The sequence below is a fragment of the Lissotriton vulgaris genome, chromosome 2_1 (genome assembly GCF_964263255.1).
Source record: "Lissotriton vulgaris chromosome 2_1, aLisVul1.2, whole genome shotgun sequence".
NCBI lineage: Eukaryota > Metazoa > Chordata > Amphibia > Caudata > Salamandridae > Lissotriton > Lissotriton vulgaris.
The window spans coordinates 719,307,945-719,326,470 of NC_141687.1; the positions used below are offsets into that span (position 1 = coordinate 719,307,945).

The 18,526-nt window shown below is 38.9% G+C and overlaps 1 protein-coding gene across 1 annotated transcript in view; it reads left to right on the forward strand.

Moving 5' to 3' along the window:
• Positions 1-18,526, forward strand: part of C2_1H11orf16 (chromosome 2_1 C11orf16 homolog) — a 171,762-nt gene that overhangs the window by 109,449 nt on the left and 43,787 nt on the right. The window contains exon 6 of the mRNA XM_086955992.1: positions 5,797-5,990. Within this exon, the coding sequence (XP_086812118.1) occupies positions 5,797-5,990 (194 nt within the window). The remainder of the gene's footprint in view (positions 1-5,796; positions 5,991-18,526) is intronic.

Consider the following 18,526-nt stretch of genomic DNA (forward strand, 5'->3'; position numbering starts at 1 on the left):
ATGTGGCATCAGAAAGTGCTACCGAGAGACAGATTGAAAGAACAATCCCATCAATTGACAGAACTGCCTCTGGTTATTTCATCAACTTCGACAACTTCTCTGAAGATCAAAACGACCCCGAAGTGATGCCAGAAACAAAAAAGTATTCTAAAGAAAATACAACAGGACTCCTTCGACAAATCAAAGAACTATATCTGGATTCACCGTTGATTGAGCATTGGATTATTTCAGGGGTATTCATACTCCTACTATGCCTAATTTTAGTTTCAATTTTAGGAAAGTTTATTACAATTGAATGGACACAGCAAGTCAGAACATCAACCTAGTACTGAAACCACACAGATCATCACACGTGAAGAAAAGAGAACTGTCAACAGTAAATGTCACAGCAATTCCAATACCAGGTGGGGTTGTATGGGAGAAAACAGACTATGAGATCTATGGTCCGGTCGAAATCCTGAAGTATCCTCATCAACTAAAGGTTTCCTTAAGTGACTTTGTAAAACCGAGTACATTCTCTGATGATTGGGACTTTAACAGTATTAATGACATGATGTCTGATTTAGTAATGTCAGCTAGATTCACAGATCATGATTATTTACAAGGTTCATCTAGTTATGAGCAGTTATTCTGTTACACCCACTATGGGGATCATTACTTGCATAAATCTGCACAGCCTAGAAATGTTTTTATGTATAATCAATGGGAACATTGTTCTACACCACCTAAAAGCAGTTCTAAAGCATTTTTTGAGAAATTCAAACACTTCTCAGGGTTCAACACCAGTAATGCAGAAACGTTTTATTACAAACTGTTAGATAAAACAGGAATTAAAACAATGCTGACAAATTCTAAATTGATATATTCAGAAGCATTTTATGACAAAATGATGACATTTGGTTTTGATTATTGGAAAAATAATATTGAAACGAAAACAATTTGGGGTACAAAAGATTGGCAGGTGCAAGGCATTGAAGCACTATTTAGAACCTGCATGATACCAGAACAAATGTTGTTTTTAAATTACACAATACACCAAACATCTTGTCTTGGCCTAGCTAAGATCAAAGACCTTAAAACACCGTCTATACCAAAGCCAATACCTGAAAATGCAACTGCAGATATTGAGTTAGACGTAACACAAATTTTAAATTTGAACAGAACACATCCTGATTGGAAAAAGTGGTTAATCTGGCCTACTGACACAAACAGCTGTCAAGATAGATTCCTGAATAAAACACAGGGGTTAAAAATGACCAGATTAGACTCGAGATATTCCCAGAGACAACATCCAGGGATTATAACAACATACAGTGTAGGGAAACTCTGCCTCGAATGGCTAACAACATCCACACTGGCTGAAATTAAGCAACACTTATCTTTACTAAAAGAAGGTGCTGATTTGCGCGATTTCATTCTTGGACCACGCAAACAGCGTCAAAAGCGTTTCATAGCGACCAGTATCTATGCTGCTTACAACGAGGCTTGGAAAGTCAAACAAATTGAAACTGCTGAAAAAATACGAGAAATTGATCGTATTAATTTGGAGAAATCACTTTCTGTGGTAGACAATGGGTTAATGACTCTGTCTTCCAGAATATATTCGTTGGACAATATTGTATCTTCTGCCTTTGATGTGATAGACAGAGATTTGCTTATGTTACAACATGGCCAGTCTCAATTACGCTCTATTATAGAATTAGGCTGGACGCTGCAAAATCTTCGTTCAGGCTATGTGCCTTGGCGTTTAATCAACACAACGTCATTATTTTCCAGTTTTAACCTTACTGATAAACAGATCAGTTTGACACAGAAAGGAGCAGACTATACAATCCTGAGCATCGAAAAACTCGAGAGATTACCATTGACAATGTCAGAGAGTCCTGTCATTGAATGGATAATACACAGAATTATCACAATTCCGATAACAACTTTCCGATTTAAAAAGTGCTTTGAGTACATACCTGCTGGCCAGTATGAACAATTGGGTAAAGGATATGTAAAATCTGAATGGAAATTACCATACACTCATTCTTGCTATAGTGACAGCAACAAAAATGTATTTCTTAGTGGTAATAACTGTAAACATTCACTAAGCGGTATACTTTTGTGTCAGGGTATTAATTTACACGGAGCATGTGATGGAAATTCTAACAACCTTTCATGCCACCAGCTAGTCACACCTGCAACTCAGATAGAGCCCTTCTTTATGCAACTCGCAAACGGGAGTTACATTCTTAGAACGGATCACAGATGTTGTGGCCTCGTGCCAGGGAAAAGTTATCTAGTAGAAGTAACATCCATGGTCAAATGCTGTATGCAAGCATTGTTTCCGAGTGGGGCTGCAGACTCTGTGACTCCCATCTGGCCTCGTCTGAATCTCTATTCTATACGAATTGATACTTTAAGCAAAGTTAAATCTGTACTTTTACAGACAACAGTGCCTATAACGTCATCAAAAGAGACGTATGATCTTCTAGTTGCAAGGACAGCTACTGAAGTTCATGACCTTTTATCAACAAATTGCCCCGTGCATTTCGTACAAATGCTAAGCCAACTCCTTAACATGTCTAGTGCCACAAGCGTCCCAGGCATATTCAAGACAGTCTTTACGGGACTGCTAACGCCTTTTCAAGCAATTTTGGGAATCGTTCCTAATTTTGTGCACTCTGTTTTTGGCGGCATACCATTATTTTTGGAACTTGTAGCAGGGATTTTATTTTTGACCCTCCTACTTCGTTATGGCAAGCCTCAGCTCAGACATAGCTCCCATTGGAATGGAAGAGACAATCCTAGCAATGCGCTACCGGGACAGGATAACTAACGTCCTCGGATTGGCCAGGCTGAGAGATCTAAACATGACCTGGTTCCTTTCATTCAGACCTGTATGGCAAAATTGCATTTTACCTGTGCTACGATGTATGCTTTGCGGCGATGAATGCGTGTTGGACATCTGTCTTTCACTTCCATCAGCAGTACCAATGGACGTCGATACTTTGCTCAGTCCAATAACGGCTCACGCATTGTGTTGTCCCCAGCGGCTACCAATCCTGATGACGGCATTTGTGGAGACTCCTGTGCTACAACCAAGTGGTAACAGTGGAGCGAGTGACAAAAGCAACATCATCCAGGTACAACGTTCAGTGAGCATTACTGATCCTGCCTTCGATGACAGCAATCATTCTCACACTTGCCAAGTTACAGCGCTATCAAATTTGGTTGAACTGTCACCTGAATTTGTAGACCAATTCTTTGCGAGCCTGTCTGATATGATGTTCCCACCTATACAGAAACAATAACTTTGAGAAGCTTTCCGACACACAGCGTTCCCATGAAACTCTGAATTCGGCCTTCACTTCTAGTCAACAAAGACTGCTAGCAGCGTTGGAACTCTGTTTCCCCGTTCAAACATTAATTCTCTTTGGATTGGATATTTTTCAAATATTGACCTTTTTTTGGCACAAACAAATCTTTGCTTGAGGTAAAATCTATTCTTAAAGAACAGAAGTTCATACTTCTATTTTTTACACACACCTAGAGACATAACAACTTACATTAGCCTCTAGCACACATTTTGCAAATGCATTTATATGTGATGATTTATCTCGCCCTTCTTCTGTCAGAGATACTTCATGTGTAATTTTAATGCATAATCGTTCATTGATTTCACATGCCATAATTTTTGAATGATTTCTATGCTTCAAAAACGTACAGTACCTAAAATCCATGTATTACAAGTACGCCTATTTCGAATGCATTTATGTATTTTGGGGTGGGCAATGTTACACATGCATCCTATTGCTTTAGTTTTAGTAATTTGATGGACATGTAAACGTGGAGTGGGTGTTGCGTGTTTATCTAGGGTCCTGATCGATACTGTGACCTTATGCCCCTATTCGGCTATAAATCCATTTTATTCCCTATATTGGCATAACCGTTCAAGTGCGATATTCAGAAAGTCATCTCTGACCTCACACGAACAGAGCCACGTTCAAGGATATCTCTCTCTGCCACTTCCTTTGCGACCAATTAGTGCAATGACAAAGCAGAAGTCACTATCTGATATTCCTAGATTAACACTCCGAGTTCTTCAACAAGATAAAAACTCAGCAAACTGGGAAATCCCCCTTGCTATGTTTTGATTAGTAATAGAACTCTAATGAGCAACTGATAGCTATCACTTCCTAGTGATATCTTTAATTGACGTCTTATGTCCAGCAAACTTGCGTCAAACCCGGCACCTGTCAGGTATAAATACTACCAACGTTGCCTTAAGCAATTGTGGTCGAGAGCTGTTGTGCACCCTGTTGTGCATACCGTTGCTGTTGCCGAGCACTGTAGCACTCTGTCGCTGCAGCCTGCTATCCCTGTGGTGGTGAAGCTACTGATACCATTATCGCTGCTAAAGCGCGAACGATGGTGCAGTACGCTTAGGAGCCGAACAGACGTCCCTCTGCGAAGAGCCTAGCAGATCCAGCTGCCCGCGGACGCTGTCCCACGCCTCCTCCTCTTGACGCGCTGAAGAAGAGCCGCTGCCTTTCTCGTGCAGAGAAATCCAGCTCCGGCGTTTCCGGTTTACCCTCGCGGGTGACAGGGATATCGAGCTTCCCCTGAAGGAGATACCAAACCTCCATCATTCTATTCAGAGGTATGGTGCTGACTAAACCCTTAAATGAGAATTCTTGAAACAAACCTTGGCAAAACCAACTTAACTTAAAGCTACTTACTTACTCCCCTTCCACGTGTTAGGCTTAGGTCAGGCACACTGGGGTAGGCTTAGTTAGAAGCACCAGTTGAGTATTTTAGCCTATTGTATATATGACTGTATATATGTTTTATTACTTTTAAACCATTGTATGGCTAAGAAACCATATCAATGATTTTACAGTATTATTTCGCAATCCTTATCTTACTGTGCGTACTTTTTATCATAACAAGTCTTGCAATTGTGGCAATACATTTCTCTTGTACGAGAAGAAAGACTGTTCAATAAATGTTAACCCTTTATTGACAAACGCCCGTCTCTCTATTCTCTACATCTCGTGAAAGTAAACTGCACTAGACTGACTGAGTGAAATACATGTCTATTGTTTCACACGACCCTAGAGATTGACTCTTGATCCGAGGAGCAAAGTTGTCATGTTGCACGGTTGTTGGAAAACTGAATCCCTTCTTGTCTGTGCCAAGGAAGCTGATCACTTCCCATGCAGAGAAGAAAGTTTCCAGTGACCTCTGAGCTAGTTGGTAACACACCCAATTAAGTTTAGCATAGTCAGTGGAGGCCTGGAATATCCGCAGTTCCAAGTCGATACTACTGTTTATGTTATTCCAATGCGCAGGGCCTAGTGGGAAACTAGGAACTACACTACAGCAGCAGCGCACACACGCGGGGCTAATTCCCCTGCTGTGCTGAGCGTTCCATGGAAACGGGCATGGTTGTGACGAGCTCAGCTCGCCATGAGCACAGCGCCACTGTGCAGCGTGACGAGCTGAGCTCGTTAAGAGCACCGCGGCGCTGCGCACGCCCCCGTCCCCCAGCACCGCGGGAGAATTAGCCCCGCGGCAAAGGGGTTAAAGGTTCTTATTTTGCTGTACTGAAGGAAAGCATTTGAACTACATCCCAAAACTAGTTATCTCCTTGTTTTCCAAAAAGATTTTCATTACGGGGAAATATGACTTAGTATCTTGCATGAAGATTTGTCCTGATATGCACTTGTGCCTTATATCCACATATAATCAACAGTGTTGGCACTTTAAACTCAGAAATGACTTTAATATATTTATTGAAATTCACAGGAAGCAGTGTGTGCAGCAATCGCTTCTCAGACAGAAGATTTGATCCGGATTCCAAAGTTTTTTCTGGCTCCGACCTTTCTCCTGCTGGACCAACAAACCAGAGTTCCATGTTTGAGACAGTCTTACGTTCTCCAAGCAGGCGGGTCACGATGAAGGATGTCTTGCTTCACAATGATTTTGAGAAGTCTCCTGGGGTACTGTATCTTTGCATAGAGATTATATTGTCACATAAAATTATTTTAAGGTGTTTTTATTGAACATTGTCATTTTTAAGTGAAACCGTTAACACAGATAAGTTCCTTTCAATAGACTGGGACAGCATTTTTTGGGGGGAATGATCTGTCTATCCACGATATTTGTATTTAATTAACATTTAAAATGTAGCTATCTCACCGTGGGTTAAAGTCAATTTTAAGCCGCGGACCACATTTTATACCAGAACTTGTGCAACACATGGCAGCACCAGTTACCTTTGTTTGCAAAAACCTTGTTGGCACTAAAAGTTGACTTGGGTGATGCACCACAATCTATTTGCACCGCAGAGCACTCACCTCAGGATAATGTATGCAAAGCGGTGGGTGTAACTGGGTAGGAACAGCACAAACAAACCTTAGGTTTTCATGCAAAGGAAGATAAACTAAACAGTGTGACATGCCTTTGCATGAAATTCTAACATCATAGGGAATCGAGCTTAAATGAGAGACAAGCAAAATATTGCATGATAGTTGTATGAGTAAGACATGCAATTGGTGTGAAACTACACATCCTGCACAGTTTACACCTGGGTGGCTATCCTTATGGTGAAATTTACACTGGAGGGTTTACCTTGAGTACACAGCTCAAACAAGGCACCAGTGGGTAGACTCGTCATCATAGTGCAATACTTATCATCACAATAATATAGCTTTTTTAGCATGAGCACAGCTGAAGATATCATTGGCATGCGGCTCATTAAATATACCACTGGCAATACTTATTCGTTGGCGCATCACTGCAATTTTCCACACAGTGCTACATTGCTTGGCAGACAGTAAACATCGGCCTATGAGTGCCTCCAGAAATTAATGGTAAACTTTAAGGAAAACACTACAAAATTATATTCAAATTGAAGTAATGGTAGAACCATTTCGATCATGGGGTCTTTGAAAGTAATTTTGATCATGGATGACGAATAACCTGATTTAAATTATTAGGATTTTGAAAGTAATATAATAATTTGGAAGCTCTTTGGGATGAGATTTTAAAGTTAGTTTCATGATGGAAATAAGAGGTGTTTAAGAAGAGTAGGTATGTAGGAACTCTGATAAAAAAAGAGAGGCTTAAATGAAAGGGGCATTGAAAATGAGAGTGACCGATTTCAGAGAAGATGGAAGAGAGTTAAAAAGTTTTAGATAAAGCAAGAAAAATATCAAAAGGAAAATAATGGTCTGGAGCAAAAAGGGGCAACAATTTCAGACATGAGAACAGAGTGTAAAGTGGAAGCAACGTGTTTTGTTGACTTGGAGTCCAGCCACTACCACCCCACTTAATCTGGTGAAAGGGAGAGCAGTGGTGCCAACTACTTCCATTGCAGTAGAAGACACAGAGGGGGTGAGAGTGCTTGAATTAATTTCATTTTTCTCCATCTTGGATACTCTACCTTCATCTATTTTTAAAATGATATTTCTGCATGGCCAGTCAAGATCACAAGTCACATCCCATGATTAAGAGTCACAGAAGTACTACTATTTCTTGGTGTCTTCTGTGCTTTATATATGTTATGTACATAACAATTTGAAATATTTAATATGGCTTAGAATAAGCAAAGGCAGGTGTAGCCAATATGATGTGGAACGTAAACATTCTGGTGAGACGTATGTAGATAAATTGAAACTGCTTCAATAAAATGCATTTAATTCTATCTATTCCCCCTGGATTTGGTTATCCCAAGATTAAAACGTGTATACCTTCCTGGTACTTTAGCATCATTGTGTAGTGTTCAGATGGGCATTTACACACTTGGGGGTGGAGAGTGTGGCATGAGGTAGCCTTGTGATTGGATAAAAATAGAGGAGGATACGTCAGCACATACCTAGGCTACTGCAATGTCATTTACTGCGGTTAGCCAAAATCCCTACCTCAATGGTTGTAGATAACTCAGAGCAATAGCCATTAAAGCTATTACTGAACTCATAGATAGCAACATGGGCTGCAGGTAGAAGAGTTTCTCATTCAAGATTGCCAGTCTGTTTTTAATCCTAGGTCACCAGTCTACCAGATTACTTCCCATTAAATTATGGCTCTAGCTATTAGCTTTTTATCCATACAACAAACACATACACCAAGATTAACCCTACTGCCTAAGGTGGCCCTCCCTTCTCAGTCTAGACTAAAGCTCCTTCTCATATCAGGCTCTTATCCCCTCCCTGAATATTTTGAAGATAAATTTGAAGATCAGTCTTTTTGGTTGCACAGTTTTTAAGATTAGCACCAAAAGATGCAGCAGAGAAGTGCTTACTGCAATGCTATAATCGGTCAGTCAGTAAAGTTACTGGAGGAAGCCATGGTTGGAGAGACATGGTGAGTACATGTTAGAAACGTTCAGAGAGACCCAGCTAAGCTCGCGTGTCTCCTGTTTTTGCTCATTTCCAGGGTTACTGAGAGAGTGCTGTTCACTGTCTACCACCCTGCTTCCTTTCCCAGGCACCCTGCTGGCACAATCTGCTTGGGTTCCATTGATGGTGTTAATCTAGGTGATAAGCGAATGCTGGTGTCTTGATTAAAATTTCTGTCTCAGCACAAAAATATAACTTCTGATTCAAGTATGTATAATTTACCCATCCATTATGCAAATGCACTAGAAGGAGGCACAAATGAAAGTTCACACTAGAATATAAAAAAAGCTGAACCTAACCTGTGGCCAGTGTAGTGTGTATTCTGAGTGTTCATTATTATTTCCAACCTAAAGGTCGGGCTCGGAAAACGTTTTGGTGGTTAAATAGTCTAGTATCCTACCCTCTAATTATGTTAACAAGGTTTTTGAAACCGTGTCTGGGGGGGGCACTGTAATGCTAATTTCTGTGGACATACAATGGACACAAAATTCAATTTCTAGTACTGTGGCTTTCTACTTTATTTGAGGATCTGCAGTCCTCTCATAGGATCCATACCTGTGCTGCCCCTATTTATGGGATTCAAGAGTTGGCGGTTACAGTGGCTAATATAAAATCAGTCCTGCCATGGTTTGGTGTCTTCAGGAGCCTCCTATAGCACTCTACCCTGCTTCCATTTTTATTTTTCCCACTTCTTTTTCCCATAGAGCAACAATTAAGACCGTATGGTCCTGCCTTCTGCAATTTTTGAAGCTGGAAAAACTGGGTTCTCCCAGTAAATAATTCCATAAACTGGGCCCTAGTTACATAGTTCTACAGTTGAAAAATCCACAGTCCACTACATTTTAGTACTTCCAGTCACTGGCATCTGAATTATTTACATGCAATTCATGCGCCTGTAAAATCCACTTCATACTCTGTCATTCATGTTCCAAAGAGGAAGACAATTGCTGTAGATCATTATCTCAAGTATCTTTTATGATACTAACATATCATTTTCATCTGTCAAAACCATGCTACTCTGTGAATGCTTCTAACAGACACTAAACCTTTAAAGAGGCTGCAGCTAGCTCTTTTCATAGTGTGAGCGTTTGCATTGTTAGTAACCAGCATACAACTTAGTATAAAAGTCATTATAACAGTTTGCACTACAGAACATCAGAAAGCCCTGCCCAGTGACATAAACAACGCCTCTTTCTTTCCACTCTCAGTGAATTTCCAATGTTCTCTATATTTGCCGCTAACCCCCTTTGAGAAGGACGTAACAAATTTTTGCAGAGATGTTTAGCAATTTATTTTTACAAACTCTCCTGCACTTTTTGGCGTGTATTTTCCAAATATCCCTTTGGTCACTTTGTCTATTGCCTGTAAGTGAAAGGTTCTGACTTTTTAACATTCTTATACACTGATGCCACCTCTGTATTTCACAGGTAAGTACAACAGATCTGACTCAATCATCAAAACCCAATTTGCAATTATGAGGAAATCCCTTTGCCACAGGGCGACCCTCCTTTTTAATTTTTGGATTTCACTCTCCTGAGTTCACATCTATTTGTGGCTTATTGCACTGTGTAAACCAGCTATTAACACTTAATTGATTAATGAAGACAAGGGAGGCAAAACCTAAACTTTTAAGGTACAACTGATAAATAATCCACCTTTGTAAAGCGCGAACAATCACCTTGATCCAGCGGGTCTAAAGAAATTCAGTCTCATATATATTCTCTACACCAATTTACTCACCATTATTTATTAGTCTATCACTATGCCCATTCTTGTCAAGGATTTGTATTTTTGACCTACTGAATCATATGACCTAATTATTTTAATCTAACACATACATTAATTAAGTCACATATAAGGCAATAGATTAACTAATGGTAACGCAAAGAAACGATCAAGACCAGCTTGTCATTTTAAAAATCCATTTTATTAATTTTATTTCATAAAGAAAGCTTAAACTTTTATTTAGCAATTTTATTTTCAATTATAAATTATTAGTGGCACAAAAGGTCATGGTAATTCAATGAACCAACATCAGCATGAGGAAAGCTCAAACAGTTATTTATTTATTTCTCCATAGCCTATTTCCCTAACTTAGCTAAAAGAAGAGACCTGTAAGTAAGCAAAATTGTAAAGTCTTACGTGAAAGGGAAAACTGGCAGCATCTCTGGAGCACAGGATCGATCGAACAGTGCTCTTAGCAAGGGGGCAATTCTTATAGTATTTTCCTATCTAAAACTAACTAAAAGAATACAAATATTCGAGCAGAACTGAATCTCATTGGCTGTTAAATGTCTTTCGATGCGGTCATCATCCGTTTCTCACATAGCCAGAGTCACTTTCAAAAGTACTATTATTCATGAGTATGACACCGGCAGCTTCCGAAGAAAGTAACATTTAACTAAAGCAAAAACTTCCTTCGTCCGCTCATGCTTTTTCGTCTTTCCGCTGCCGAACGACAAGTACGGCCTTGACCAAGGAACAAATTGAACCAAATGTCCTAAACTTCCACACAGCCTTTGTTTGCAAGCCTCTCTCCAAGAATTAATGTAGAAAGATATAATTTTTTTTCATTCCTGCGTAGCTGTGCAAGGCTCACTCTGGTCAGGCTTTTCTGTCATCCATTTTAGAAGTAGGCCTCAAGCCTTTTGCATACAATGCAATGAGGGTGTCTAGTATGCAAAGAAACACAAGCCAATAATTAATTCAAGAAATAATAATTATTCTGTTACCCACCCTTTCCACTAAGTTTAACCCATTAGCTATGTTACCTAGTTTTGCATACAAACAAATAAACAAACACATACGACAATACGTAAACAAACGCACATTTAAAGAATGCACATGCTATTATTTCCAAAACGGCTGCAGTTAGTAAATGACAAACAAGAGACAAAGTAAATGTATTATTCAAAGCAAAACGACAAACATAACAAGAGCACAAATGATTAAACCCACGTGTTCATGATGGTGCATATTAATCTAGGTTGAGTCAGTAAACATATAAATCATGCAACACACATTAGTAAAAATAAAAATCACGAGAGTTTCATTTGTCACAAACTTTTTTAGAAATTAATCTGAAAGTCCGCTCCATCAACTCCCTCATCTGGTGATTTTAAAAATCACCAAACAAAACCCACAAAAATTTATACTAAAGAATTTACTTTTATAAATGTCATATAATGAGTTCTCTCAGTATTAGTAAGTCTAAACTCTTGTCTCATCAGTCTGTCTCTGTCTGTGCCTATCATTTTGAGTCTTACGAAACTCATCCATTTAAATCTCCTTCTCTTGAGCCTTTTTGAGCTCATAAATTCTCTTCTTTTCCCTCATGTGCTTCTTTCTTTTGTGAATCATGCAACTGATTTTCAACAGAAGTGTCACTATAACAATAACTATAACAGGATAGAGTACTTTGCCAATAATTGAACTGCCAATGTCAGCGAACCATTCCTTAATTTCCCCAAATCTTTTTGCCAAACGTTCGGAAAAACTGTCATCTTCCATAGGTTCTATTTCTGTGTGAAATTCTGTAATAATCTTAATTAAAGATTCAATATTCTGGCTTTTATCTGGGATATATGTGCAGCAGTGCTGAACATGCAAAATCCCACAGACTCCTCCCTCTTTTGCTAAAAGGATATCAAGGGCAAGCCGGTTTTGCATAACCATGCTTCTGGTAGCAATACGCTCTGTGTTGACCAACTGGAAACCACTTGCTGTGCCAGTGGACAATCTATCAACAATTGTGGAAACTTTTCTGATCTTTATTGCATTTAGGGTAATTCCCACCATAGGAATTATTGCACCAAATATATCTCGCAAGATTTCTGAAAAACTTTCCCTTTTCATTCTATTCAGGTGTTTGCCAATTTCGAATGATCCTTCATTATTTCTGTCAACATGGAAAATTTTAGGAAAAACAAGACCAAGGTAACATGTGCCATACCAATGGTCAGGAAGACTGAAATATGCCTTATTTCCACAGACAAAATAAATTCCTGGAAAAATTGGGTCTTTGCCACCTTTAAATCCCCAACCCCCAATAATTCGATAAGTATCTTCACATTGACTTGCACCAACAAAATAATTATCATATAGTGCATTATCTCTTCTGATACAAAGCTTTCCACTAACTGGTTCATCAATATGGATGGCGGCAAATCTGTTTTCTCCATTAAGTTTTTCGTCCTCTATCTGCCAAAACTTCGACTTAGTCTGTTTCAACATTTCATTCCTCTTATAAATTGCCCTCCTCTCCTCAACCAGATCAAGAAATGATTTTTCCTCATCTCTCATTTTGCAAGTTAAATTATTCTTAAATGCGTATTCATAGGTTAATTCATTAGTAACCAGAAAGAATTCTCTCATTTGTTTGGCAGGCTTAACTTTGTTCAGACTGCTCACAACCTTCAAATTTGCAAAAGTCTCGTCATAGTCTGAATAATAATATTCCAGATGACCAGTTTGATAGAACAAGCTTGATATAACGCTACAGGTAATCCCATATGTTAGGGGAAGCATATTGTACTTAACCCCTTCAGAAACAGAAGTAGGAAGCTTAACACACACGTAACAGTCTTTAACATCCATGACTCTAACATATTCTAAAAGAAGTCTGGAAAATGAGTTAGTAGAGAAATCCCCAACTGATCTGTCCTGATGGACATCTGGTTTGTGCTCAATCATTCTATTAGTTTTGCTTACTAGATCATGATTAACTTGTTTTGATTCAGCTTTACTTGTTACATTTGCTCTAAAATGCTCTTTGTCAATTCCAAAAGGGAAAATGACTGCTAAAATTAGCCAAACTAAAATAATCATAATAACACAAATAGAAGACATTTTACAGCATCTTCTAAAAATAGCACACCTAGAGTTATCAGCATTAGGCATTTTACTCAAGGAAACAAACATTTTAAAAAATATGTAAAAATGTAAAAATATACTAAAAATATACTACCCTCCTCTTAAATTTTTTTTTAGGAGAACCTTCTAACAGCTTTTCTTCGACCTTGCGTCCATAAAAAGTATTCAGCTAACACAATTTTTTCGACCTTATGCCAGAAATAAAATCAACCTATTCTTAACTGAAATTTAAACTTCAATCATTGTCACTGTTTTCTTCCAAATCTTCCTGACTACTGCTGCTTACTTCGACTATCGGTGGGATAATTATATAGGCCCACTCTGGAGATTTATACTTTTGATTAGGTTTCAATGGTCTTTTACTTTTCCTGTTTATCACTTCAATTTTCTTTCCAACTTGATCTTGTTTGTCTGTTTCACCTTTTTGACTTGAAATCTCGTTTACTTGATCCTTCGACTTGTTGATCAATTTGAATTCTAAATTTTCTTTGGGCCAAACATCACCTTTTTTCAAGAGTTTCTTTTTCGGCTCTACTTCATTACTCTCAGCTTTCCAAGCCCTTTTTTCTGAATCTTCTTACTTCTGATTCTTCATCACTGTCTTCTGAGTCAGTTTCAGAGATTTCAATACTGTATCTAGGAACTTCTTTACTCAGCAGTTTCACTCCGTTAGGAACAATATCTCTGTAGCTGGTACTTGGTAATTCGTCTTCTTCTTCTTCCTCTGGAATTACTTCTAGCTTCCCAGTATCAGAATTTCCGTTCCTGCTTTCAGAGCTTTCAATCTGCTTTTCAATACTCTCCTGATCTTGAATCTCTTCTGACATAGTTTCTTCTTCACCTCTTTTCTCTAGAACATCTTCATCATTATCCAAATCAACGACAACAATGTCTAGATCTTTCTCATTAGATGCTTGTCTTGCTTCTGATTCCTCCAGATGTCGACTTCTGTGACGATCTTCAGAATCTGGATTTTCAGGATTTTCTTCTTCAGAATCTGAATCTGATGTAGTCTCGTCACTGTCTTCAGGATTATCTGGTGCAGGTACACAAATGGTATGACTAGGATGCAGCCATCTTTTCAAGCCCTTGCATTTAACAGCATTAGTTGATGGAATACAGAGGTTACCACGTCAGAGAGCTGCCTACAATAATCTAAAACTGCACTGTCATTTATTGCTAGCAACTTTCCAACTGGAACATGAGCCTGTCTCATTACTCTTCCCATAAGTATATCATGGGGGCTAAGGCCTGTTTTCTTATCTGGAGTGCTTCTCAATGACATCAAAACAAGTGGAAGAGCGTCCGTCCACTTAATTCCTGTAGCTAGACACATTTTTGAAATTCTGTTTTTAATTGTTCCATTAATCTGCTCAACAACACCTGATGCTTCTGGTCAGTATGCACAGTGCAGTTTCTGTTTGATGCCAAATGCTTCACAAATCAATTCAATTAGTCAGTTTTCAAAATGTCTTCCGCGATCACTTTCAATAGTCACTGGAAAACCATATCTAGGTATGATCTCCCTCAAAAGCAATTTTGCCACAGTGATTGAATCATTGTGACGAGTTGGGAAAGCTTCAACCCATCTTGAAAACAAACAGACAATTACCAACACATATCCGAGCTTATTATGTTGAGGCATGTCAATGAAATCCATCTGCAATCTGGTGAAAGGACCACCCTCCCGACCTATCGTTCCCATGCTCACCACAGTCTTTCTGTTTGGATTGATTTGCTGACAGATCAAACAACGCTGGCAAAGTGACTCTGCAATGACCCTGAATTTTGGATTATACCAAGTCTCTCTGAATTGTCTAATCATTGTGTCTCTACCTAAGTGACCTGGTCCATGGTACATCCGTGCCATGTCAGCAATCATACAATTAGGCATAACAGGTCTTCCGTCTTTGTAAACCCAAAGTCCATCTTCCTCTCGCTGTCTGCAATCTTCCTTGAGCCAAGTATTTTTCTCCTTATCTTCAGCCTCATCTTGTAAATCCTTTACTCCCTGCCATGTTTCTACCACAAATATTAGCATAAGAGAATTCATTACATTTTCCCGATTAAGTGAAAGATTGTTCTTTGCACAGTAACGTGCAGTCTCATCTGCAAAAGCATTTCCTTTAGTGATGTAATCTGGACCCTTTTTATGCGCACCGCATTTAACTACTGCTATTTTCTCTGGCAATTGAATTCCATCAATTAATATTTTAATCAATTTTGCATTTCTAATTGGAGTCCCTGCAGATGTTAAATAACCTTTTTGAGACCAGAGCTGGCCGTAATCATGGACCACTCCATATCCATACTGACTATCAGTCACTATGGTAACTTTTTTCCCTTCAGCTCTTTCACGGGCACGAATTAAAGCAACCAATTCTGCTATTTGTGCAGAACGAATTCCTTCAAGAGTTGAACCTTCAATTATTTCAGAAACTGTACAAATTGCATACTCTGCTCTTAGGATGCCTTCATCTGTTCTTAAACATGAGCCGTCCACAAAATAAACAATGTCTGATTCTGGTAAAGGTACATCTTTAATGTCCTTCCTGGGTTTAGTGCAATATTCTAGAACATCCAGACATTGATGTTCTACATCATCATCATCACCAGGAGGTACATCTGGCAAAAGTGTGGCTGGATTAAGATTCAAACATCTCGCAATAGATACATTATCTGATCCCAGAATAACTTTTTCATATTTCTTTAATCTATTGCTAGACAGGTGCTGTGTTTTACTTCTAGTAAGAAGTGTTTCAACAGAATGAGGTACATATACTTTTACAGGAAATCCCATTATGATTCCTTCACTTTGCTCAAGACTTACACTTGTTGCAGCCACTGCTTTTAAGCAACCTGGCAAAGCCTTTGCAACAGGATCTAGGACAGTTGAAAAGTAAGCTATGGGTTTCCTCATGTTTCCATGCTTCTGTATGAGAACTGATAAAGCACAACCTTCTCTTTCACTGCAATACAGTTCAAATTCTTTGTCATAATCTGGCATGCCCGGTGCAGGTGCTTCACAAAGACTTTTCTTTAACTTTTCAAAAGCCTCTAGTTCTGTTTTTGTCAAAACAATTGGACCCTTAATGTCCACCTTTGTTAATCTTTGTAATGGTTTTGCAATAACTGAAAACCCACAAATCCATTGGCGACAATAACCAACAATTCCTAGAAACATTCTGTTCTGTCTCTGAGTTGTTGGTGGCTGAATTGGTCGAATCATTTTTATTCTCTCAATTGTCACTTGTCTGATGCCTTTTGCAATCCTGTGACCTAGGTATTTAACCTCTTGCTTGCAAAACTGAAGTTTTGCAGGCGACACTTTATGCCCTTCATCTGCCAACCGATTCAGAAGTGTAACGGTGTCAGTCACACAGTTTTCTCTTGTTTTACCTGCGACAAGAAGGTCATCAATATATTGAACTAATGTTGACTCTCCAGGCAATTTTAAATCTTCCAGGGACTTTTTTTACAACTGATTAAAAATGGATGGACTCTCTGTATTCCCCTGAGGAATACAACACCATGCTAATATTCGATCCTGGGACCGAAATGCAAAAAATTGCTGGCTATCTGGATGCAATGGAACTGTAAAGAATGCATTGCACAGGTCAATGACTGTGTACCATTCTGCATCATGTGGAATCTGATGTAGAATTACTGCTGGATTTGGTACAACTGGACAACAAGGAACAACTATTTTATTAATTCTTCTCAGGTCCTGAACTATTCTATACGTTCCATTTGGCTTTTTAATACTCATAATCAGTGAATTACATGAGCTGCTCTCAATTTCTTTTAAAACTCCTTGCTTAATGAACTTTTCAATAACAGGTATTACACCTTCAATTGTTTCAGGTTTAATTTTGTACTGAGGAACATTTGGAAAATCTATTCCCTGCCTCACCGTAATTTTAACTGGGTCAACATGTTTCATTAAACCCATTTCATCACCTGTCAAATCCCAAATTTTTGGATTCACTGTTTCTTTCAGCTCTTCTGGCAAATTATTTTTATCAAAAGCAGGAAACATTTTATTTTCCTCATCAAACATTAATAATGTCAATTTATACAGACCATCTTCTTCTAGAGTCTGTAGCTCAATACCTTCAGGCGAACAATATATTTTGCAATTCATCTTGCACAACAAATCCCTACCTAATAGATTAACAGGACTGTTGTCACAGACAATTAATCTGTGTTTGTCTTTGTAGTTTCCTATTTCTTGGCTTGCCGATAATCACCTCAAACTCAATGCTCTGAAGACTGAGTTCCTCCTGATCTCACCTCCCGCAAAAATCTCTACCACTCAAACTTGGCTTAAGCACCTAACTGCACTCAATGTCCAACCTACCATCGTAGACTCAGCAAATTCTTTAGGCATAACACTTGACGCCAATCTCAACATGCAGCAGCATATCAGCAAGGCAACCAAAGGAGCGAACTTCCAAATCAATACCTTGAGGAAACTTAAACCCTTCCTCCCAGCCAAAGACTTCCAAACTGCAGTACAATCCCTAGTCATCCCTCGCATAGAATACGGCAACATCGCCCTCTGCGGACTCCCCCTAACTACAACTGCACCCCTAAGAGCTTCTCTAAACGCTGCAGCGAGACTCATCACTGGTTCAAAAAAACACTCGCATATTTCCCCTGACTTTAAAACCCTGAACTGGCTGCCTTTTGAAGCCAGAATACATCTGAAAATTGTCTGCATGACGCACAAGGCTGTACACCTGAACTCACCCGGCTACCTCACTCAGAAGCTGACAATTTCTGGCGGCCCTAGAACCACTAGAAGCACAAACAATCTTCTGCTGAAGCCTCGAAGATTCCGGAAGGAAAAAACTTATAAACGCTACTTCTCAGGAATGGCACCCAGGATCTGGAACTCACTCCCTCCTGAAACCAGGCTCATCTCCTCCAACAAACTTTTTAAGAAAGAAGTAAAAGCTATCCTCATGGCTAAATACACATGATCTATTATTCTGGATTTTTTTAAGACTCTGCACCGATCTGTACTACCTGTTTGATCCCTTTGTATTTATTTGTATTACTTGTATTATTGACTTACCTGATTGTCTATGCTCCCCCTTTTTGTACTCTTTGTATTATTGACTTACCTGTTTGACTATGCACCTTGTACCTACCCTACCTCAATTATTACCTACTATTATGCTATGCCCAAAAGCATGTTATGCACTCCCCTTTTATTACCCCTTGTCTTTGTAAAGCGCTCTGATATCTGCAAAGATCTT